The following is a 24,815-nucleotide window of genomic DNA, read 5'->3' as shown; positions in this document are numbered from 1 at the left end:
AGAAGGTGACACAGTGAGTTTGAGGGAGACTGAGAGAGAGGGACACAGAGGGAGACAGAGAGAGAGGGAGACAGAGAGAGGGAGGCAGAGGGAGACAGTCAGGGGGAGACAGAGGGAAGGAGAGTGAGACAGACAGGGAGGGAGACAGAGAGGGAGGGAGACAGAGGGGGACAGAGGGAGACCGACAGAGGGAGACAGAAGGAGAGGGACACAGAGGGAGAGGGAGGGAGACAGAGGGAGGGAGACAGAGGGACAGAAACAGAGGGAGACAGACTGAGGGCGACAGACAGAGGGAGACAGACAGACAGACAGAGGGAGGGAGAGAGAGGGAGGGAGAGAGAGGGAGAGAGGGAGGGAGACAGAGAGAGGGAGACAGAGAGAGAGGGAGGGAAATAAAGAGAGAGAGAGACAGAGAGAGGGAGGGAGACAGAAATAGAGACAGAGACAGACAGAGAGAGGGACAGAGAGAGGGAGGGAGACAGAGATAATCTCTTTGCTTCAGATACCAGAGCCACAGCACTAATTTGATCAGTACTTTTGTAACAAGCGACTCATATTCAACTTATTTGGCCTTATATTTGTCTGTCCAGCAACATATTGCTGTGGGATTTCATGCAGTTTTTTGCCACCTCCTTTCTTGGGTGGTTTGGCTCAACTGATCGTGTATTTTCCTTTATACTAATTGGCCCTCATGTGCTCTATTTTTCTTCTCCAGTGACAAGCTTGATTGCTGGCCTCATAAGTATTTAACTCATGATAATAGTATCTGTGGATTTTTTTTACTGATTCTCTTGTAAAAATGTTCATAAGAAATTATTCGAAATTCTGCCATTTTTAGGTCTTTCTAATAGGTCTCTCTCATGTCTTCTAGCTCCTGATAAATAGCCAGTAATGAGAAATGCATTGAGCAGAATTGAATGAATATGTATTCTGGAACAATGAATGTTTGCTGGTCAGATACCCCAAACTGAGGTATTTGAACTCTAGTTCCATTCACAATACATAATTTATGGTTTTAAAATGCCCGCTGCTCACATATCAGTAGCCAGCTGCTAGTATGTATGCAAGGTGAAGTATGGGCGACTCTTCAGATCTTGATGGGACACATAACAGTTATCCTGACATTGTCATGGTCAAGCAGCAGAAAGAACTAGGGGACAGATGTAGGTCGGTCGGTAACGGCCGAAAATCAGTATTTTCGGCCGTTACCGACCGGTATTCAAGAATTGGCATGTAGGGGCACAATTTTACAGAATCGGTAAATTTACCGAATCGGTAAATTTACCGAATCTGTAAAATACCGAATCGGTATTTTTACCGATTCGGTAAATCTCAGATGTAGGTGGGACTCTTCTGAGTCCCAAAGACCCTACAAAATCGGTATTTTACCACACAATCCTATTGTGTGGTAAAATACCGAATTCAGGTGTGCATGCACATGTGTGCATGCACACCTAGCCATGTGACAGACAGACATGCCCTTAGGGCATGTCTGTGTGCCACATGGCGCACATGCCTATTTGTGGGGTGCCAGAGGGTGTCAAAGTGACACCCCCTGCACCCTTGCAAAATTCGGTATTTACCGATTCTGTAAATACAGAATCGGTATTTCCCATTGATTCCTATGGGATTCGGTATTTCCACATCTGGAAATACCTACATATCCACCCCTTAGATTTACCGATTTTTAATTACTGAATCGGTAAAATTCGGTAATTAAAAATTGGTAAATCTATTCTACCTACATCTAGCCCTAAGTACTGACAAAGAGTGGAGACATACAAACGGTGAATTGGATTCTTTGCCATAAGCAGCAAAACTAGCTGACAGCGAATTCTGCCTCCTGCTGTTTTCACCATCCATCCTGCTGAAAAAGACTGAAAACAGTGAAAAAGGCAGTAAAACACACTTATGTGAATGCTAGTCCATTATATTACAAGAGGGGGGGACTGTGGGGCCTCACCACTGAGTGTAGATAGTTTCACTGTTTTTAGATTTGGTCCTGAAGAATTGCAACGGATGACATAACCACTAGGCAAGAAACATGTCGATCTTTAGAGATGAGCAGAGCTCCAACTGAACCTTAACATCAGGAAAGGTGCCACTCTTTGTTTTTACTGAGGTGGATAACCACCAGAATAAAACTTTTATTTGTATTATCCTACCTTTTTTAACTCACTCACTCGCTTCACGGTATCTACACACCACAGGTCACACAACCCCACTTCATCATACGGCAAGGAACAAAAGAACTCCGATAAAGAGCCCTATACGGGTGCCAGTTGGGTATTGCTGCACCGACCTAACGAGGAGCAGGTCCAGATGATGAAGCATGACACCTAGCTTGCTGGGTGTGTGAGGATCCTAGTTCCGAATAAGCAGGATCCCCTCCTAATCCCTCTCCAATACCAGGTTCCACCTCCACTATCATTAACCAATTATAGCGGTAGGTTCCCTGGCTTTTATTGCCTAGGCTCTTCCCCTGGAGGAACAGCATACCATTAGTTAGTAGGAAATGCTAGTCCATTAGCATTGGTTGACCAACTTGCGCAATTTATCAGTCTGTGGTATTTCTGAAGCCCTTTTACAACGCAAGGAGATTGAAGAGCTAAGCACAATTGGTTGATGTGATTTTCAAACCAGTCACAGAAAGAGAAAGCATTGGCAAAGTCACTAGGTCTGGTTTTAATGCTGCAACTCACAGAACATAGGCATTTTCAAATTTTGTTTGTATGTGTTAACTCATTATAGCTTGACCTATTGAGTTTGCCAATGCCATTTTTCCTCTCCTCATATAGACACATATTTGGGATTTTGTTGATAAAAATAACTCAGTGTAAACGTTAACAATCCTAATATTTTCATAGTAAATCAAAAGAGGCTCTCTTGGACTACCCACTCCCTTTGAAACCAAGTTCGCAATTAATGCCAGAACATTTAACTAGCCTGAAGCTATGATCCCTCTCTTGCACCCTGAGCATCTCTGCAAGAAATGTTGGAAACATAATTTGTTCTCAAATTCGAAAACAATCTGAGGCCACAGATTCCAGACAAGAGATGAAATTAATAAATGTAATCTGTATGTTGTTGATTATGTGCAACACGCTTACATTTATCATTTGAACAGCTTCCTTTCACGAATAATTATTATGTGTTGGCCACAGTAGAGTTTGCAATGAAACCAAAAAATGGACACTGCACCAACTGACAGATCAGCAGGTCATGCCTTTGAAACCGAGGAGAGATGTCTAATTATTTCATCCTCTTAGGTAAATTGAATGAGTCCCAGTGTGCTAAGTAGAAATAGCATCCATTTCCAGGAGCCTAGCGGTAAATCAGTTTGCATGACAATATGAGATTACAAAGAGGCAACACACACTGGAATGGTTTAATACTGGCCAGGCAACAGCTACATTTGTATGCTGGCACAAACAGGTGGATCATCGTCTCATTTCTACATGTAGAGCTTAACAAGCACAGCCTGAAAACTTTGGAAAGCAACCGTGACAGGTATTGTCCTTGGCTCGGCTGCTACACTGGTGCCAGGTCCTTCATTTCCACTGATATTTATTCTCACAATGTATTTTTAAAAAATGAAAGCGGGCTAGGCAGAAGGTCTGGGCCGTTTGGCTTGCATTCTCCAGGCAACATCTTGTTGGAAATGTATTGAGAAAATAGCTTAAAGTATTGCACTGTTCAATCACTATCTCTTTTCACTTCGTGCTGTGTATGATATATGTTCCAATTAAAGCTGTTCATTCAAAAACAGTGCAAACCTCATATGAGAAAATATGTGAACGTCACTTCAAACAAGCAATGTCTGAAGGGGCTTACCCAAAGCCTACTCTGTATGTTTGTTTATGGTGATAGCATGAGGTCAGAAACACATTTAATGCTGGTTCTAGCCCGATCTAAAATTTGGCAGCGTCACAATATATTTATTAGAGCAGTGGAAAGATCAAATAAGACTGACCTTTTATTTAGAAGAAATTCAATAAGGGTTTCGAATAAGATTATTTAACAAGTAAACAATAAAATAATCTTAATGTAAAAAAGAATGTCACCAAATATGAATGTTTCATATGCTTTTCTAAATTGTATATGTGGCATTCAAAATGTGATAGACATTTTTATTTCTCAAAAATGTCCTCATTGCTAGCCTGTACGGGATGGTGCAACAGCAGAATGGATTGCTGATATGTTGCCTGGAATATAAAATAGGGTTAATACGGAGAAGGAAATTCAGTAAGCCCTTATGTTGCTGTCTGTTGCCGATGCGGCTTGATCTGCAACCCCTGTGAATTCAGCATTCTGGCCTTCTATACGGTTTTGATGAAACTAAATCATTGTCTATTGCAGCCATCCGTGTTTCACCTGGACGGTAAATGCGTGACTCCTTGTGGACACTTTCGGGATCCCACTGAAGCCTATTTTAATACCATGAATTAATAATTGACTCATCCCAGAAAGCACCTGAAATTGACTTAGTGATCATTCCTAACCAGTATACTAATTGGTGCTACACTGCTAGGTGTAGCGCCAGCGCGGGGGAAATTAAAGGCAGACCCATATCCTTGTAAATATAGTGCAGCCTTGTGTTTCAGAAGTGGCGAGAGAGGCATTAAGCCATGACGGCTAACACCTCACTCCACCACTTCCTCATACATATGTCCCTTAGTTTGTTGTTCCTGTGCTCCTGCAGAATTATTTTTGCCCCAAATTAGTCTTAAGTACTGAAGCTGGCGTAATCGTGTAACTTCAGTACTTTTGCATCACAAAGTAAAGCGTAATTACTGAAATTACTCCGATTTCTCCTCGTAATTAAAATTCCACCCAGGCATACTTCTAGACTGATTTTAGGAGGGAAGCTGACATTTTTTTTCTCAGTTTGGTGCTTGCAACTTCCTTTGGTTGCTGTGGCAAGATATGTACCCATGTACCGATTGTCCTTGGGATCTCCATTTGCACTCGGTTGAACTTGGTGGCTATGATGACTACAGCACACGATGTCATTACGGACACTGTTTCCAGTCTTAAACATTTCACCAACAAATCATTCATTTACAGTGTGCTAATCTAATTAGTGCAAGGAAGCAAAAAAAGACTACAACACCCAGAATGCATTAAGCTGGCACACAAATGTCAAGGACTGGAAAGTGTGTCAATAATGATATGGAGGCAGATGGTCATCCTATTGGTGGAGGTGTATTGCTTTCCTGATTTTCACTGTGCAATTTTCATTTGCGGATGGCTTCCTCTGATTTGCTGCTGGGCTTGGGTGGCTGGGTTTGCATTCTTGTTGGGCTTCTGGCCAACATCCACCCCTTTTTGGAGATGGGGTTTTGGAAGTCATATGTCTTGCCCCACAGCCCCTCCTTTTGTGACTTCTAGGACATGGCTGAATTTTGTTCTAGGATTGCACCACTGCCCTATTTTGTTTGAGTTTCATTGAGAATTCATGTTCCCTGTAGATTTACTCCTTTCGCTCCCTGTTGAAATTGGAAGTTATGATGGATGATATTGTGGTCTTTGGTGACTGTTTCTATCCTGATTTTATGTTGATTTCTGGGTGGTGTGAAAGTTGAGGTCATGTGGCAGTCCTGAGTTGGCATCTAGCTCTTCAAAGGAGTTTAAATTTTTCTTTAGTGGGTCTCACCTCCTTAATTATTTTGGCATATCCTTTATTTATTTTGGCATGGTGGTGAACTGTCTCATGTGCTTTTTGCTGGAATTTGGCTTCTCTTTGAGTGGAGCACCTTAGTTTTATTGGGGAGAGGGAGGTTTACCTATATTCCCCATTGAGGTTGCTGACCCCGTGTCTGCTTTTTGCTCTTATGTGTCTCCCAGCTCCATATATGTGTTTAGACCTTTTGGCATTACTGGATGCTGTCTAGGTCTAGGAAGTGAGTTTTTAGCTGATCTCCCTCATTATTCTCTGCAGACCTGGTCTTAGGATTCAGCTCTTTTTTTGTCTTCAATCCAAGCTGTTCGGTCCATAAATGTTTACCAAATAGTCCCCTGCAATGTCAGTAGCTTACCCCTGAGGAGAGCAGAGACTGTCCGTGGTGAGCGACCTATCATTCTCAGCATGGTAATGACCCTGTGGTATGTTGACCTTTACTCAGTCGCCTCAGGTATTGCCGACGAGGCCGGCATGATACGTGTCTGCATGTGTCGTCATGTCGTCCTTGTCTATAGGTCTTTCCAATAAACCATTGGTAGGGGGGGATACCCTCTCCGGTCTGACCTTTCTAACTTTTTCAACCTTTGGGGTTAACCTGGTGGGGTGGGGGGGGGGGGGAATCAGGGGGGGGGAGCGGGAGGTTATCAGCTGTGCTGGGGTGGGGTTTCAAGTATCTTTGATTGTATAGTACGGTAGCGTGCGGGGAGTCAGGAGCGTGTGCTGGATAGCAGGGGTCACAGGGTGCGGAGCTATGAGGTGTTCAGGTAGTTTTGTGACTGTGTCATTGAGGCGTAGGGGCCGGAGTGGCTGTTCGGGTCTGGGACTGCGACACCTCCGGTTACTCTTGCGGATTCGTTGCCTGTGTGAATCAGTGCATTAACTGGGCCCATTCTAGGGATATAGGGTGTATGCGGTGCCCCTTCACTTCCTCCTCCGGAGTATCTCCTCCTCCGCTTTACCCCATTTATGCATGGCGCCTATCCAGGCTGCTTCCGGTGGTCCCGTGTGGGTTCTCCAATGCATGGCTATTCCCCGCTTTGCCAAGAGAATGGCCAGTGATAGAAAACGATACTGCACTTTCTCGGTTTTCCGCCTGTGGAAGATCCCGAGCGCACATGCTTCCCATGTAGACATGGTTGTGATGGTAGTTACCTCTTCGAGGGTCCGATTGACTTTATCCCAGAACCCTTGGAGTGTGGGGCAGTCCCAGAACATGTGCTTAAAATCTGCTTCCCGGGTTTGACAGCGGGGGCAGGCAAAGTGTGTGTCTGGAAAGAAGCAATGCAGTCGGCGGCGTGGTGTGAGATAGGCTCTATGGAGGATGTTAAACTGTATGTTACGGAATCTTGCATTCCTGGATACTTTTTTGTGGTATTCAGGGCCGTGCTCCATTCTTTGTCGTGGACCACTCTGCCTATGTTCGTCTCCCACTTCTGACGTAGAGGTTGAAGGGATGGGAGGATCAGTGTACGCACTGTCTTGTAAAGCCAGGTGACCAAATGTCGCCCCACTCCCATGTGCAAGATCGTGTGTATCACTGGGTGTGGTGTGGGCTTACCTGTGTTAGGATTCCAGTATTTACGACTGCTATCTATTAATTGCCTGTGGAGTAAGAATTGTCCGGGGGGGAGGTCATATTGCTCCATCATCTGGTCGTATGTCTTCAGCTGTCCCTCTTCGAAGAATGATTCTACCTCTGTGACTGACAACTCTGTCCAGATCTGAAGTGTTCCTTGTGTGTAGTATGTGTCCCCTCGTGGGAAGCCCACCAGTGGTAGCAAGGGGGAGTATGGTGGCCGTGTTTTGGACATGCGGTGAATACGCATCATACAGGTGCGGGCTATGGACATCTGTAGGGGCCGAGTAGTATGGTTTTAGTACCTGGTAGTAGCATTCTGTGGATTGCTGGTTGTGGCATGGGGCCGCCTGCAGTAATGGTTTCTCCTTTATGTCGCCCTGCTGTCCAATATGATAGCCATTGGAGCTGGGCCACTAAAAAGTACACTTCAAAGGCCGGCGCTCCCAATCCTCCCTCTGCGGAAGGCAGGTAAAGTGTTGACAACGCAACTCGCCGTCGTCCCCCGCCCCACACCAACTCCGTGAGGAGACTGTCCAGTTCTTTAAAGAACGATTACGGCGGAACCACTGGGATGTTAACGAAATTATACAGTATTCTGGGGACCATGATCATTTTTGCCAGGGCCACTCAGCCTATAGGTGCCAACGGTAGCGTTTTCCAAAAACCCACCACTGAGCGGAGCCCTGTCAGGGTTTTACGATGGTTTCCCTCATATAAATCCACTGGGGTGTGATATAACCGCACTCCCAGATAACGGGGGCCTCTGCATTCCACGCAAGTGATTGGGTGCCTATTCGGGCTTCGAATGGGGCCATACGGGGGCTTAGCGGGTACAAAGAGGATTTCTCCCAGTTTACCTTGAGGCCCGAGATGTCCGCAAAGTCCTCCAGTGTTCTCCAGATACGGGTCAGGTCGCTGGTGGCGTCCCGAACATATATTAAGAGGTCGTCCGCGTATAAGGACAAACAGTGCCTCGTGCCTGCTAGGGGGATTCCCCATTCCTCACCTTCTTGTCGCAGACGAATTGCTAGGGGTTCAACCGCTAAGGAGAATAGGAGGGGTGACAGCGGGCACCCCTGCCTAGTCCCTCTCTCCACCGCAAACTCTGACGAGATGTAGCTGCCCATCCGGACTAGGGGCGTAAGGTACGTGTATAGGAGTCTTGTGTATGCTGACAGGCCTGGGCCAATATTATTCTTCCTGAGGACTTCGAATAGGTACGACCATAAGAGACTGTTGAATGCCTTTTCGAGGTCTAATATGAGGCATGCTGCGTTGGGGTACCACTCCTGTGTCGTGTCTTGAATATGAAATAGTCTACGGTGGTTGTGTGATATGTTGCGGTTTGGAACAAACTCACATTGATCTGCGTGGACTAACGGGGTTAGGATTTGGGTATATCGCTCCGCTAGTATTTTACCTAAGATTTTGCAGTCCGTGTTAAGCAATGTGATCGGTCTATAGGACGACTGGAGTGTGGAGTCCCTGTGTGGTTTCAGAAATGTAACGATTATTGACTCCCTGAGGGAGCTCGGCAAAACCCCCGCCTCGAGTGCGCCATTGAACATGGTAATCATTCGTGGGACCAGGTGAGCCGAGAAGGTGCTATAGTACTCGAGGGGGAAGCCATCCATCCCTGGGGCTTTGTTTCTGGCTAATGCTCATATCGCTTTTTTTACCTCAGCCGGTCCTATCTTTTGCTCTAGTTCTTCCTTATCTTCCGGCGAGACTTGGGGGATTGTCAGAGTGTGGAAGAATCTGTTCATTGCTTGGGGGTCTCCCTGTCTAGGGGCTTGATAAATGCGGGAGTAATATTTGTAGAAGACTTTCAGGATTGCGAGTAGGGAGGTTTGGAGCCATCCAGTCTGATCTCTAATTTCTGTAATGGGTTTCAGATCTGGGTCCTGTCTAGCTAGCCAGGCCAAAAGTGTTCCTCCACTATTGCCCTCCTGGTGTACCTTGGCTGCGTATACTCTGAAATTATATTTGCGGAGAGCTCTTAACGTTTCCGCGTACCTTGTTTTTGCTTCAGCCACGCGCTCTGGGGTGGCCTTGCCGCGGTCGCCTTCCTTTAGTAGGGTTGCTAAAGTGCGTTCTGAGTCCTGTAGTGTCCGCTCTAGAAGCCTGTGCACACCCACCACTTGCTGTATGCAATGACCCCTCGCGCCACCTTATGTGTGTCCCATTCTACGAGCCTAGAGAATGCTGTCCCTGCATTGAGTGTGAAGTATTCCTGTAGGTGTCCTCCGTGATCATGTGTGAATACCTGATCCGTGAGACACTCCTGAGGGAGTTTCCATGTAGACACTGGAGGGTGTGGTGGTTTCCACCTAAGGGTCAGTGAGTGGGCATTGTGGTCCGAGAGCACCCTTCCCAGATAGTCCGTATGTTGTACCTTAGTGTGCAGAGCTGCTGAGCAAAGAAATCCATCTAGGCGCACTTGGAGGTCATGAGGAACGGAATGAAATGAGTACAGTTTTGTGGTGGGGTGTACCGATCTCCATGTGTCGATCAATGCCCAGTGTTTCACCCATTTATTAAAGAGTTCCGTTTGTTTGTAAAGTGGTGAGTGTGCCGGTGGGGGGCGGGAGCGGTCGAGGGCCGTGTCTAGGACAGTTGTAATCTCCACCTAATATCCAGATGGTGTGGGTATGGTGCGCTAACGTTTTCGTGAGGCGGCTCCAAAACACATTCTGCTCTATGTTAGGGGCGTAGATACTGCCTATTAGAAACAATTGCCCATCCAATAGTCCCTCCAGCAGCACATATCGCCCTTCCTTATCCACCACCCTGGTCTGCTCTTTAAATGGGATGCCTGGCCTGACCCAGATCAATGTCCCTCTGGCAAACACGGAGTACCCGGTAGCGCAGACAATGCCCCTCCATTTTCTCAGTAGACGCCCAACCTCTGTCGTCGTCAAGTGGGCCTCTTGTAAGAGGGCTATGTTTGCTTGTTGTTTATTCAGGTAAGCATATACTGCGTAGCGCTTACTCGCCATATGTAATCCCCTTACATTCAGTGTGATGAATTTGATGTCTGTGTTGGAGATTCGCGTCATGTCAGTCAACTAGTCACACAGGTCATTATTCCACTTCCCCGTGGCACATGACTATAGCCACCCCCGTCCATACAGTCACTCCCCACATGTCCTTTAGTAGACCAGCTGCCCGCTCCCACGGGTGTATTAGGAACAGGTGGGAAAAGGGGGAACTTAAGAACAAGGTCTGGGAAACCGTCCCAACTGAAGGGGCCTATTGCTTGGCACAGGAAGTCCTAACTGTTTATCTCGTACTGTCTCTAGTTCGTTTTGTGTGGGGGGTGGGTTGGCGCCACTGCCGAGGGCTCGAGATCTGGCTGCCCACTGCATAGTGTATCTGTCAGTGTGTTTGCGGCTGCCATTACCTTCGTTGGTGATCCGCGATGCCGTGGAGTGCCCACCTTGCTGGAGTGTCCTGGTCTTACCGTATTCTCTGCTCGTTGTCGTTCAAATTAGCGTGTCAGCCATTTGCGGGGTTACCAGTGGCGGGGAGACTGAGCCCTCCCTGGAGGTGCGAGTGTCGCTATGTTCTTCTTCTTCGGACGTGAAGAGGTGCGGGCCCCAGTCCTCTCCCGAGTCATCCATCGCCTGCTGGGCCCCCGCCGCCGCCTGGAGGGCCTTCCACCGGTCCGCTATTATTTGTTCCAGGTTCGGGGAGTTTCTGGTGTTGGGGACCGACAGGCAGTTCAGCTGCGTGAGGGCAACCTTCTTGGAGTGCAGTCTCCATTTGTTGGAGAGGGAGCGCGACGGTGTGGCCCTTCGTTCTGGTAGGTCATTGTTGTGGTGTTCCAGCCAATGCCGTGCCTCCGCTGGATCCTTAAAGAAGTGTACTGAGTCCCCATATATAATTTTAAGGTGAGCCCGGAATAGGAGCGCATATTCTATCTTGTGCTGTCGCAGGGTTTGTTTTACCGCCTGGAATGTTGCTGGTTGGAGTTGTACTGCCTGAGAATAATCTGGGAACAGCATTACGTGCTTGTCTTCCACTCTGAGTGTTCTCGCTTGCCCTCGCAGTATTGTATCCCTATCTTGGTAGAGCAGCAGTTTAAGCAAAAACGGCCTGGGTGGGGAGCCTGCAGGCAGTAGTCGGGCTGGAACCCTATGCGCTCTCTCCACCGAGAAGATGAGTGTGAGGTCCTGGATCTGAGTGAATGTTTTTATCCAAATTTCGATATATTGTATGGGGTCTGCCCCTTCCACTCCCTCCGGCAGGTTGAGTACACGTATGTTGCTCCGGCGGGAGCGACCCTCCAAATCGTCGGCCTTGTGCTCTAGGAACTTAGGATTCAGCTCTTGTAACTATTGTGCATTGGGAGCTTCTGCCTCCTTTGCCTTCTGCACTTCCTCTAAGCAGGACAGTGGTTTGGCCCTTTAGTCACCCTGGCTGGTTCTTGCTTCTTGCCTTTCCCCTTCTAAAATGTGCCCGTTGGAACTTGAGGTTGTTGTTGATCTGCCTCCTTCCCCTTTTGTGCTTGGGTCTTTCATGGAGAAGTGCAGCTCTTGCTGGGGATTGCTCTATCTTCCAGGCTTGTACTGATGTGGGCTCCCTCTGGGTTTTAGGTTTTAGTGCCTGTTTGGTATTATTTCCCTTCCTGCTCTGAGTTCTTGCTTGGCCTTTGCTATAGAAAGGATCTTTCTTTGCTGGTCCAATCTGCAGGTCGTCTGTTGGGTCCCCCACCTAAGAGTCTCTGGTGGCTCTTCTGCGGTACTGTGTTCCTTGCTGCCTATCAGCCATTGGAATATGGGGCATGGAATGCTTTGGGTGTGCTTCCTCTAGTTGATGTACTCTTACTTGTTGAAACTACTGACAGGATTTGGCTGGTGCAGGCCCTCTGTGCTCCATGTTGGGCATGCTTTGCCTATTGTAGGTTTCTTCTTGTTGTTGCATTAGGCTTTCTCTTCCGTTGTCCTTCTCTGCTTAGTACTGGGCAGGGGCTGAATCTGGTTATGGTTGGGACAGTTTGGCTCCTTGCTGTAGGTTCTTTGGCTTTTCTTATGCGTGTTGGCTTAGGTTTCTGGAGGACTTACAAATTACTTGATGGCTGTGCTCTGGTGTGGGTAGGTGTTTCATGGTATATGGTGTCAGTCACTAAATGAGCTTCTCAACTTCCGCAGCACGCCAGGTCTTGGCCTTTGATTCGGCTGTGCTCCACCTCGACCCTTCTTGAGATGTTTTCCCTAGTATTCTTGATCCACAGAGACTTCTGTCAATTGGGCACTACCTGTTTCTTGTGATTTACTGTTGTCCCTGCTTCTAACTTTCCACTTTGGTTTTCCTTAGGTGCCTGGCATGCACTGGTGTTCCCGTGTGGATATGGTGAGGTGTCTATTGCCTTTGTTTGGCACTGGTGTTAGGAGATCTGTTGGCCTTCTAGTTTTAAGTTTACTGTTCTGGCTGGCTACTGGTGGGCAATCAATGCCTGGAATGTCTGCTTTAGTAGCACTCTATGATGTGAGGACTGAGACGAGGAAAGTATTAGGAGGTAATGCTTCCTTACTGGTAAATTTCATTACATCTATTCTATCTACTTGTCCCAGTTGTTATAAAGTTCATACCTTCCCAGCTATATACCTGGCTTTGTTCTTGGTCCGTTTGACCTCATGATGCAAGGACTGAGGTAAGGAAATAAGATTGGAGTAATGAGACTGATAGAATGTAAGTATTTCAACCACAGTCAACATAATTTCTATGGATCTTGATTTATGAGAGACAATTCAAAGGACTGACTCTATGTTTTTGTATTGCATCATTGCAAGTAAAGGTCTTCTTTAACATTTTACACGTTTGTCCAACAATAATTGACTCCACATGGTGGTACTCTTTTACTGATGTGGATATGCAAGTATTTCTCGCATATCTTAAAATCTACCATAGAACTTATGTTTTCTTTCAGTTTAAAATGGTGGTTAATGAAGTGGCATTTCCAGTTATCCATACAATAAGAACCTACATGCATGCCTACCCTGCACTCACAGCAGTTGGGGGAACAGGAGCTAGCAGATGTGAAAATATCCAGAATCACAAGACAAGAAGCACATTCCTCCATGTCATTCTCTGACGAAGTCCAATTACATTTTCACAGTGAATCCATTAGTGAAAGATTCCAATACCTATTTCCATTTTATGTTGTTAGCATGTTTGATGACTAAAACTTGGTCCATTCTTCTATGGCTTCTATTTTTAACCTGGTTTATGTTGTTTTGTTTTTTAGGGCTCAGTAATATTATAGGAATCATCGTCTACATATCCAGCAATGCTGGTGACCCGAGTGATAAAAAAGACGAGGACAAGAAGAACCAATACAACTACGGCTGGTCTTTCTACTTCGGGGCCTTGTCATTCATTGTGGCGGAGACCATTGGTGTACTGGCTGTGAACATTTACATTGAAAAAAACAAGGAGATGCGCTGCAAGTCCAGAAGAGAGTTCATCAAGACATCTTCATCCTCGCCCTATGCCAGGATGCCCACTTACAGATACAGGAGGAGAAGATCGCGGTCCAGCTCCCGCTCAACAGAGCCGTCTCCTTCGAGGGACATGTCCCCCATAGGCGTGAAGATTGGGAGTTCAATACCCATGAGCGAGATCTCTATGTACACTCTCTCCAGGGAACCGCTAAAAGTGACAACGGCAGCCAGTTACAACGGGGACCAAGAGGCCAGCTTTCTGCAAGTTCATAACTGCTTTCAGAAAGAACTCAAGGAAGGAATTAACGTTAGTGTGGTGAACAGGCGAACCACACCAGTTTGAGCAATGTTTTCAAATCCATAGAGGATTCTGCCTTTTTTGTAGAAATGTATCACAGACCTTAACTCCAAGTTGAACTTTAATAAGAAAGTCCTTTTCTTGTTTTTTAAGATGTGGAGTCCAGTGGTTTGTAACTGGGACCAATTGCTAGCACTGCCATTAAACTGTATGAGAGAGGGCAACTCTTTTGGTTGATAGAGTTTTCCCAAAAATCAGTAGTTTAAGAATTTAAAAAAATTACAAATGTAACATGTATTGTTTCGATATCATAGTATGTTTTGTGAAATTGTCAATGGTTTACAAAGAATTTATTTAACTCGCTAATTGCCATCGCAGATGAAGGCTATACCATCCTACAACTGTTACATGTGAAATAGTCTGTCAGCAGGGGATCTTTATCACGCCTTTTCGGCACAAGAACTTGGGGATGGTGGAGGGCAACTGGGGGTATCTGACCTCTTTCCTGTTAACCCCAGCCCTTCTCCAGTGGAGAACAGATGTCTAGAAGAGAGGCAACCACAGCGAAGAGCATTGATAGAGCATCTTCAGAATGTCAGCTTGGAGGAGACACAGAGAGGGAACAGCAGTGAAGGCAGGAGCTGGAAGGAAGATCGGACTCACTCTCCCTATGTCCCTTCTTCAGGGGATGTCTCTGATGTACTCTGGTAGTTGTTATTACTGTTTTTCTCTCTGTTTCAACCACAGGAGATTGCGTAATCTATGTAGTTAAATCTGCCTCGAACTGCCTCTATCTTTGTCCTCTTGTAAGGGGATGTCTTTAGTCTACACACGGTGTTTGACGCTATAGCGTAATGTCTCTTCCTATTGTTGTAGCTGCAAGAGACTAGGCTACGCTCTTGTTAGTAGCAGCATCACATAGTTGATCTCTCTGCCCCTGCTGCAGCAGCCATCTCTAGGCTGTCTTCTGTTATACACTGCCTTTATCTCTCGCTTTGACTCTCACACAGGGGCTATCTCTCGTCTGTGCTCTTTATTAAGAGCTGTCTCCCACTTCTCCCCTGCTAGTATAAAGGCTGTTTCTGTTTTCTGTTGCATGTTACAATGTGTCCATTAAGACCCTTACTATAGCAATTTCCTCTTCCAAAACTGGGTGTGGCACTCAGACCACTGGTAATTAAAATGTTTTCTTTTATTCTATGGTACCAACATTGGGTGCGCTCTACTCTTGAACATCCCTTCTCCCCCCCCCCTTGCTCCCCCTCCCCCTCCCCGATCATTAGTGCCGGCTTTTCAATGCCCACAGACCCAATGGGACATAGATTGATGCTCGAGCTCCACCTGTGATCCAAGGGAACATTGGCCATTAATGCTTATTTATATTAACCGCAGGAGCTGGTGGCTTAATCAGGTCTGATGTTTTATCCACAAATACTTTACATTGAAGAGCGCGGCTGCAAATCAAAAGCCTGCTAATGTCGGGCAGCACGCTAGGGAACCACTTAGGCTTTTTCTCATTAAAGTAATTCTCCCAGGGTCTTTCATCTTTGCACCACAGCACGCGTGCCAGGCCAGTCTCGTGGAGCATCACTGGATGAAGCCATGTTGTCTAAATGCGAATTATTGTAGCAACTAAAAAGTCAAAGAAAGAGGTTTCTCTTAAAACTGTTGTACTTGAATGAGATATAGGTGGCGCTTATTCTAGCTATCTTCCACATCAGTCCAAACTTTTTACCAACCCAAACATATATTTTTTTAACCAACTTTCAAAAAATCTACGATCCCCTCATTTTGCAGATGATTGGTTGTTGTTTATCCGTTACTGACATAAAGATGCTACTCCGATGATCGTATGAGATGGATTCGATTGTAAATTGATGCTCCTCAAGTGATAGTTAGATAGGATCAAGAACGCTTTTGGGTGATTATTGTCCAGGTTTGGGCCTTGCTCAATAGCCCCCTTTTCATATAATATAGTGTCCTAATATTGTTCACAAATGTATCTTCCCATTGGGTGTAGATTTTCTATTATTAACTTCTGTGGGACAATATTTAAGACGCAATATTGATACCAGACGATGGTCATGGAATGATATTCTGGTACCACACAGTGGTACAGTGGTTCATACTCTTGGATGGCATCAATAATGTGTCTATTCATAGTAGCAGTTGGAGGAAGCTTTTTTCCTGGGGAGGGGTTTCATTTTTTTCGGGTGCAAGCGCGTCCTCTGCTGGAGGTTCTGACTTCAACTACCCTTAATGTTGATTTCTCCCTGACACTGGAGCACAGCGTGGCCTGTTTCCTGTACAAGGCAGAAGGGCTTCTGACAGCCATGATGGACCTCCATACTCTTATTAAGTTACAGCTGCTCTCCTTCCTTTAGCAGGATGCTGATTGTGTGGTCTTTTTTTGCAAAGCTGAATCAAGGAGCAGAGACCGAGAGAGTGTGTAGTGCTGTGGATTAGCCTTAAACCATCATTCAGACATTACGGGGCCTGAAGTCAAGCCAAAAGCGGGCGTTGGCCAGAGGGTGCCTAGACCAACCGCAAGTTGCAAGAGCGTGCCAGCCGAGGGAAGACAAGGGGACCATCCTGGCTCTTTCATCCTCCACTAACTGTATGGTGATTTACCCTTCCCCTTGCTTCCTGGTATCCACTGAAAAGCTCACAATCTACCCAAAAGCCTGCATTGTAAGCTGTTTTAAAATGAAAGATATTATCTGCAATCCAGTGTTAAATCTTTGCATCTGATCCCCGGTGTCTTTGAATAATCAATGAGTGTTGTTAAAATCTTTCATCTGCATCCAGAAGAAGTAGTGACATTATAGCCATGTCTGAAGTTCTTTCGCCTTATCTGAAAAGCAGAGGGCTCCTTAGACCAATGCCTGCTCCCAGGCTCCGGGGAGGCCCAGCCCAGACTGGGCGGGATGAGCAATAGCATTCCTGGAGGCAGGTAACAAAAGAAACTGCTGCACTTTTCCTGAAAGATCATCTCAGTGCAAAGGTTTGTAAATAAGATCTTGCAGCTCCAATCGTTGACGCAGCGGATAGGAGGATGAAAGCACTATTTTCAGAATTTTACAATATTGCTGGCATCAAGCACACCTAAAGGACTTGGCATTATGGATGTGTAAGTCCTCTGAAGTAGATCAGCACTTCAGAAGTGCTTGGAATAGTCAGGCAAGTATTTTATGATATATTTAGTGGACTGCTACTGTGAGGGTCCTGCACACTTTGGACATTTAAGACTGATGCACGGGTCTAACAATCAAAGCAAGAGTGACAGAGCCTAGGCTTACCTGGGGTCGCTGCTCTTCTGGACTCAGCCTTGGATTGCATGAGGAGGGCCCTACTGCAGCTGCAGACAGTATGGCTCTGTGGCAAAGAGGTTCTAACAGAGGTGTCTTTAGATAGCGGACGGGTTCTGCCTACTCTGGAGTCCTACCAGAGCTGCATCAGGAAGACTCTGCAATGAGGAAACACTGTAGATCTGCAACAGGTCTCAGCAGGATTCCATTTGTCGAATTATTCTGCTGCCCATGGAGACAGGATGACCGTCTCTGCAGCACCAGGACACTGCTTCCTATGGAAACAACCTGGGTCTTCATCAGGAGGGCTCCACTGTCTATGAATAAGGCCTGTGTCTGGAGCCGGAGGGCTCCGCTGCTTACGCAAACAGACTGTCTCTGCAGCACATGGATTCTGGCACTTACGGGAACAATTTGGGTTCTGAGGCACTGCCTGTGGAGATGCCCCATGAAGTACCAGGACTGTGCTACTTCCACAGATATTTTGGGTCTTCTTCAAGAGAGTTCTGCCAGCTAGAGAGACAGACAGACTCTGCAGCACCAGGGCTCCTCTATCAACGGAGAGACCCTGAATCTGCATCAAAGGTACTCTGCCTCTGGAGAGCAACCTTGACCTGGAGCTGAGTTACTTTCTACCAGTTTCAAGGGTCTCCTGGGCAGCAAGCAGGTAAGATGCATTCTGTGTCATCAATTGCACCGCTTTTAATGAGGGATCCATGTAGAGCTCCCTGCCAGAGGCTTGCAATTTCCAAGAGCTTGAAGTAGGTGTTATTTTTGGAAGAGCAGAGCAGTGGCGACGAAGCAGGCTCTGAGATATTGAAAACCAGACGTTGCCACAGCCAGATGTCTGTAATCAGATTACTTTTGTTGTCCTTGATTAAATGTATTTTGCAAAGTAATCTGAATAACTGCATGAAAGTTTCTGGACACATCTATCATAGAACTTTTAGTTAACATTAACTCCTGAGCAATCCTGAGCCAGAAGAGACTTTTCAGATGCCCAAACTTCATCTGAAAGCCTTATCACATTCCCACATCACAAAGAAGTTACATTTTTGTGTTTAGGCGTAACCTAAAAGTAGACAATAAAGTGCATTTCATTACTCATCTACAAGAAGAGTAGTTTTACGTGGTGGCATCAATACTTTGCCATATAATTGATATATGAGCAACTTGCCACAGAGCTATCTCTTCCCTGCTTCTGCTATGGTGTTACGAGCACACCCGGCTACTGATTTATAAAACATATAGTATGCACCGAGGTGGTCACAGAAGGGTTTACGCTATGCCAAAGTGCCATACATTGGTCATGTTTTACAGCTTCAATAAAAGTAAGTGTACTTAATGGCATCTCTGAACAATAGTGTTATTATATCAGTGTACATTTTGAAGGCCATGTCGTCACTATCAGCAGCATTCTGCTTAGTGAGCTATCAGTCTTTGGCAGGCCATATAGATTACTAGGGGTAAACAGGAAGCATTTCCACATATTTACGCTATTGAAGCACTATTGTCTGAGGGCTGATTTCTAATAACATCTTCCCAGTCAGTATCAGCCCAGGGAAGGCTAGTGGCATGCTTGTGCCCCGGACATGCTATCATCACCGGCAGAAATCCGTGTGTGGCATCCTCTACACCTATGAGGAGATCCATAGGGCAATCTCACTTTCTGATGGGCAAAGCTCAGAACTATGGTAGTACTATAATTTATGAAATACCCTTTCACAAAGCTTGAAACTGTTGAAAACCATTCAAATATATGTTCTATTTTTGCAATCCTAATTTTGTCGTAGTGTTCACAGGAATAATAACCTCAGGGCCTGGCATTACTGCCTCTTTCAGGTGATGTACAGCCAGTGGCAGAGGGCATTAACTACGAGATGTGGGTTCTTTGTCACTTATTATTGCTCTATAAATATCACTGAACCACATTCCTCATAAAATGGCGTATGAGCTTTGGGGTGTTTTTTGAAGTCAGTTGAATACCAAAGAGAGTGGCAACTCCCTGACCCTCCATTATTCACTGTTCCAGATTCTATTTAAATATGGTATTTACAATTAACTAAACTCCCAGTGTTGGTCTCTGCCACCCAGCACTTGATTATATTCATTGGCCAACAGAACAGTAATATTGAATTGCCCAATTCATAGTCCTTTCCAGGTGCAACTACTACCCACATTAGTGCCGAACATGTGAGTCCACAAACGTCCATGTCTCAAAGAGTGTGTTTGAAAGAGAAGCCATATACAGACAGTTAAAATAATAACAATGAAGGAAAATCAGATAGAGTATGAACAAAAGGTGAATCCCTTACATATTCAAAGGCATCATGTGTAGATTGAGCATGGAAATGAATGAGATCAGAATACAAAAACAACACACATGTGCACAAACTTGTCCTCGGACTTTGTGAAAGTAGACATATGTTTGGAAAGGTGTGCACTCATCAGACAACAGTGCCCCAAAGAGGCCTCTAACTTTTGGAAACAGTGAACATGTAACCAGTGCCCACCAGGAGCTATTTTGTGATGTGCATATCTTTAATTCACTATAACACAGACTCTAGCTCATATGCTGAATGCAAGGAGTAGCATTAAAATATTATTTTCAAAAAACATTTAAGATGATTCTGGGTAAGAGGTTCCTTTGTGTGCTGGGAACTTTCTATATGAGGTAAGTGAAAGGTGGTGGTAGACTGCTAGTGGCCCAAGGAGGCATGAGTAGCCCAAATACATTCCACTATATTAAAAAAAAAAAGCAAGAATCTGACTTACATGACCTTTACCTTCCAGGCACAGCTCAAATGCAAGAAGTTGACAGGATATTCCAAATGAGCACTCCAAAATCACTCCATGGCTTAGGAAAAGTGCAGACCCTGTTTTTATTTGCTGATTGATACATATGTTGAACTGGTTTGTACAAGCTTTAAGTGATACCCAATCATATCTCAAGGTTAATCATTTTCCCACAAAATATTCTCTCCTAATGAATGTATTTATGAGAAATAATTTACAGTAGTAATCAAGTTAAAATAACATTCTCTGACATGCGCTGTTTGCAAAAGCAAAGGCCAGCTTAGTGATGATTTGCCTATTAGTAGGCAAGGACATAACACTCCAAAATAAGTCGCAGATACTTGTAACTTTAAATTTAATACTTTGGAAAGATTTTAAAAATCAGAAAAGTGTAAAACAATTTATGACTAGAAGAAGGCCAGGACGTCTGTCTTCTGCTTTTAGTGAGCGACAAAACACAAAGCAAGCAGGGTGAAAATAAAGTGAAGGTTAACATTGGAAGCCCATGGAAGGCGGAAGAAAAGTGCAGCAAGAAAAGAGGTATTCTGGCTAAACAAAGATCGGTTGTAGTCCACGTGACAGGTGGAGATGTTACATGAAAAATTAAATTGACAAATCGTTGTATGCCACAGAGATGAAGGTCAACAGGAGTTGTATGAGGAGGCCCCGCTTCATTGGAAGATTGCAACTAGTGGCTTCCAACAAAAAAAAATAACGGGCAGAAATGTTACAACTTTATTTACAAAACGGTGTAAAGTTTAAATCTGTGAGAATAATGTGAAAAATAAATACTATCAAAATGTAACCAAAGAAAACTAAGATATGCAGATGTTAATACACAGAACAATCTACATTTCAGCAGGTTAAGGTGTCAAGAGCCAGGAGACATACCGATTGGGCAGACTGACTCAAGTTCAAGAGATGTGATCACAATTGAGTCTGTCAGTCTCAATTCAGAGGTGTACTGTTGAGGTTTCCAAGGTGGCCTGTAACCCTTGAAATATGATTGGCTAGAGCCTGTCTCTCTTGGCCTAGGGACGTTTTTCTCCAATCATATCGGTAGTCACTGAGCATCTTGAGCATTTGTCTCTCATATTCTGACTGACATATATGAGAGACATAATTCAGCATGCTCATCAATGATAAATTACAAGATTTTGCATCCAAGAGATCTTTTCATTTCCAGCAGATATTTATATTTAATGTTATAATGGACAAAGTGTCAGAATTGATTCGTTTTTTTCTTTGAGATTGACAGGATTCTGTTTTACAAACGAGTGGGACATGTTGACGACACGCAGATATAATGGAACGTCAACAGCCTTATTTGTAAAGTTTGTTGAACATCACAGGGCCTGAGATAGAAGTAAAACTATACAACCATCAAAGCCAGAATTTAAGTGGCTCAATACTTTCAATTCGTGGAGTGGAAAACAATTAGGTGTTGCACTTTGGTTTGAAATATTTTATCTTTTAATATTTGCTCACTTTACAATAAAACAGTAAAAGAGATAAAAAGACAATTTCATCCAGCATCACGATTTAAAAATTAAACTGCAATGGTCAGTTGAGTTCCTGAACAAATTGGCGATAAGACAAGGCAGCAACAAAGCAAATGAAAATATTAATGTGCAACAATATATGTTCAGCTGTGTCTTCTGTATAATATTTCGCATGCCATATTGTCACTTATCCCAAAAATTGGTTACATTCAAAAATAGCTAGCGCTCCTACTACATTTAAAATTTCGGACTCTGAATTCCTTTTTGAAAAAAAGCAAGGCAGGACAACACTGACCTATCTCATTGCGCTTGTATGGAACTTACATTTTCGAGGCCTTGGTAGCCACAACATTCAGAAATTATTTGAATATGACTATCACCTGGCTGGTGCTGAGGTTGGTTTTGCACCTTATTGCAGAACGGAGTCAGTAATTTGAGTGGCTTTGAATAATCTCTTTAGTGCGCTATATAAATTATTTGACTTGACTTGACTAGTTGGTATCTGCAGTCTGATTCTTTGCGATCTAACAGCGGGGTTGGATACCGTTGACCATACTATTTTGTTGGCCACCTGGATACTTTGAGGAATATTTCATTCAAATACTTTGATTCTTTTCTTACCGATTGGGTTAGGAGTATGCTAATCTTTACAGTCTAAATCTAGATGTATGATGTGCATGGTCCCACAATGATCCTAACTCTCATAGAGCCTTTTTAACATCTCGGTTGAGTCTCTACTTCATCTCAGTCGATCCTGTGACCTCCATTTCAGCTTGTGTGCAGATGATTCTTGAATTAAGCATGCATCATCAGCTTGTTTATTTTCACTAATGCTGTTGCATAGAAGTTTTACTCTCTCTCATTAGACTTCTGGGGTGACAGACCTCTTTGGGAGTGGATTGGAGTATGAGAGCTCTCTCTGTTTTGGGTCTTTCAAAGGTCTGATACAGCATCATCATATAATCCATGATACTGTAGTCTGTCTTATTCGGAAGGCTCCCATTGGTCGGTTCTACAACACATCTTTTGCAATCCCTCCACTGGTTGCATATTTCAACATAAGTGATTTTTGAGCCGGAAAGCTTTGTTCCTGCTTTTCGGCTCAGGATTTTAACCCAGAACCGCATCCAGCAGCAAGCATCTCAAACTCAGCATGCACTCAGTAGGACACATGCAACGCAGGCATAAAAAACCTCGCGTTACAAACTATCCAGAAACTATATTACTAGTTAACAGGGTAATCAAACAAGAAGAGGTTACAAAGAATCAGCAGAATGGACGAAATCGGCCTTTGACATCAGTGACAGGGATGTTATATTTAAAAAGAGAGTTATAATTATCAGAAATAGGGTTGAGGAGTGATGAGCTGCCGGGTGGCCCCGTATCACAAGTGGCACCTTTAGCTTGCCCCAATTGGTTATTAAACGGATAAACAGCAATACTATGGCACTACCTATAAAGGCCGTGCAGGACATTTTCTTACCATACAAGGAGACAAACGTTTAGAATTTAAAGGGTGTTGACTTCTTTCCGAAAATCAGCTCAATCAGCACTTGACTGAGCCACAGTAGACATAGGAGACTGCAAGAAAAGTATTTCGAGTACTCTCAGGCGTCACACTGTGCATATCCATATCCAAATAATATAGGACGGATGTGGTTCCTTATACTCACTGTTCCCATCGCATTGTATTAACAAATCAGTAGACATGATGAGTTGGTGTTTGTTGTAGTGGTAGCGCTATCCCCTGATGAAAATTAGATTTAGGGTGATCTTGTAGTTAGCCTGCATGTTGTTTGGGAACCTTTCTGACAGGCAGCGCAGGGTCGATCACTGAGCCTGTGCTTTATCTAAAAGCTGGACAAACCAAAAAATGAACCAAACAAACTGTGTTGTGGTTGAAAGTCAAAAGTAAATCTGCCCCCCCTCCAAGTATGTCAATGGTAGTTTGGCTCATTGGTCCTAATGTGAATATTACCTGTAACCCAAGCAGAGCTTCAGCCATGACACTACTAGTATTTACCCACAGTAGGCCAACACCACCTGCACCAAGGGGAGGATACTGCATGCAGGGCCAAAATTTCAGTCATCAAAAGGATGGATGGCGGTATCCCACCCCGACCCTCAACACTCCCTGCTGTCAGATTTACCAGGAAGAATCAGGGCTTTAGCAGGTACCCCTAAATCATTCGTCCTTCCAGATCTGTGCACCATCAGAGAGGGCTGAAGTAGGAATAGTAGTGGGCTGGGGTGGCAGCTGGAGACTGACTTTGGCATCCACAATGGTGGAAATGCCAGTACTGCTGGCTTTGGCCGGTTATAATTCAGGGGATGGCACTGCATCGGTAGCTATATTGGAGTTATCTACAGAATTAAAACCAATCCATTTCACCTCTGTTCAGTGGTAAACAGGACATATGGTCCAATGACCGACAGAGTATAGCAGTTATTGATGGCTCAGCATAGTTATAGTCATGGTGAAGCTTGCTTACTTGTACACGGGAGAACGTGTACACACACATACACACACACACTTGTTTCGTACTTTAAGGATCACTGTAAGAGTACAAACGTTTTGAGCACCTTTGTTTAAACCACTATATTTACCTTGAAGAATTCATTGAAATGTGAACTTTCTGCCTTCTGGCCTGAGCTTCTTACCTCCTTTGGTATTCTCGTTCTATCACCCACACGATTTTTGTCCAAAATGGATTAATATTTCTGTGTTCAATCTAGGAAAGTTTTCTTATTTTTCTTATTGTCATATTTAGCCAAGGTCTGCTTTGCATCCAGTACTGAAAGTAGCTTTGCACTTTGGTGCACTGAATACTCAACACGACTTTTGTAAAACGTATGCCCACCATGAGAGCGTCCAAGAATTTACTTTATTATGAACTGTTGGTTTTCTCCACTACAGCAAAACTTTTCCACTGCTTCCTATAGGCACAGAGAGAAGCAGCATCCCTGTGTACTTCCCAGAGGCTCTGGATGAAAGGTTTACCATGTCTAAAATAACACTGCAGTCATAATGTGTTTTAATGTGTTGTGTGATTCTCTGTTGGATATTTTGCATAGCAGTACCATGAGTGGCCTGGAAAAGCATAGGTACGAGAATATTGATATATTCTAGAGTCTAGCGTCGGTCAGACATTGGTAAGTCTAGGTATAGTGGTGGGCCCGCTAGTTTTAGAAGGTTGCACTTT

General features: G+C 44.6%; 1 protein-coding gene across 1 annotated transcript in view; it reads left to right on the top strand.

The window, feature by feature from the left end:
• The window catches only part of CACNG4 (calcium voltage-gated channel auxiliary subunit gamma 4), a 653,145-nt gene extending 638,927 nt beyond the window's left edge, over positions 1 to 14,218 (top strand). The window contains exon 4 of the mRNA XM_086928774.1: positions 13,513 to 14,218. Coding sequence (XP_086784900.1) covers positions 13,513 to 14,051 — 539 coding nt within the window. The 3' untranslated portion in view covers positions 14,052 to 14,218. The remainder of the gene's footprint in view (positions 1 to 13,512) is intronic.
• Positions 14,219 to 24,815: the final 10,597 nt, after the last annotated feature.

This window comes from Lissotriton vulgaris, chromosome 7 (assembly GCF_964263255.1).
Source record: "Lissotriton vulgaris chromosome 7, aLisVul1.2, whole genome shotgun sequence".
Taxonomy (NCBI): domain Eukaryota; kingdom Metazoa; phylum Chordata; class Amphibia; order Caudata; family Salamandridae; genus Lissotriton; species Lissotriton vulgaris.
The sequence above is the reverse complement of the archived record's forward strand: the minus strand, read 5'-3'. Positions and strand labels throughout refer to the sequence as shown.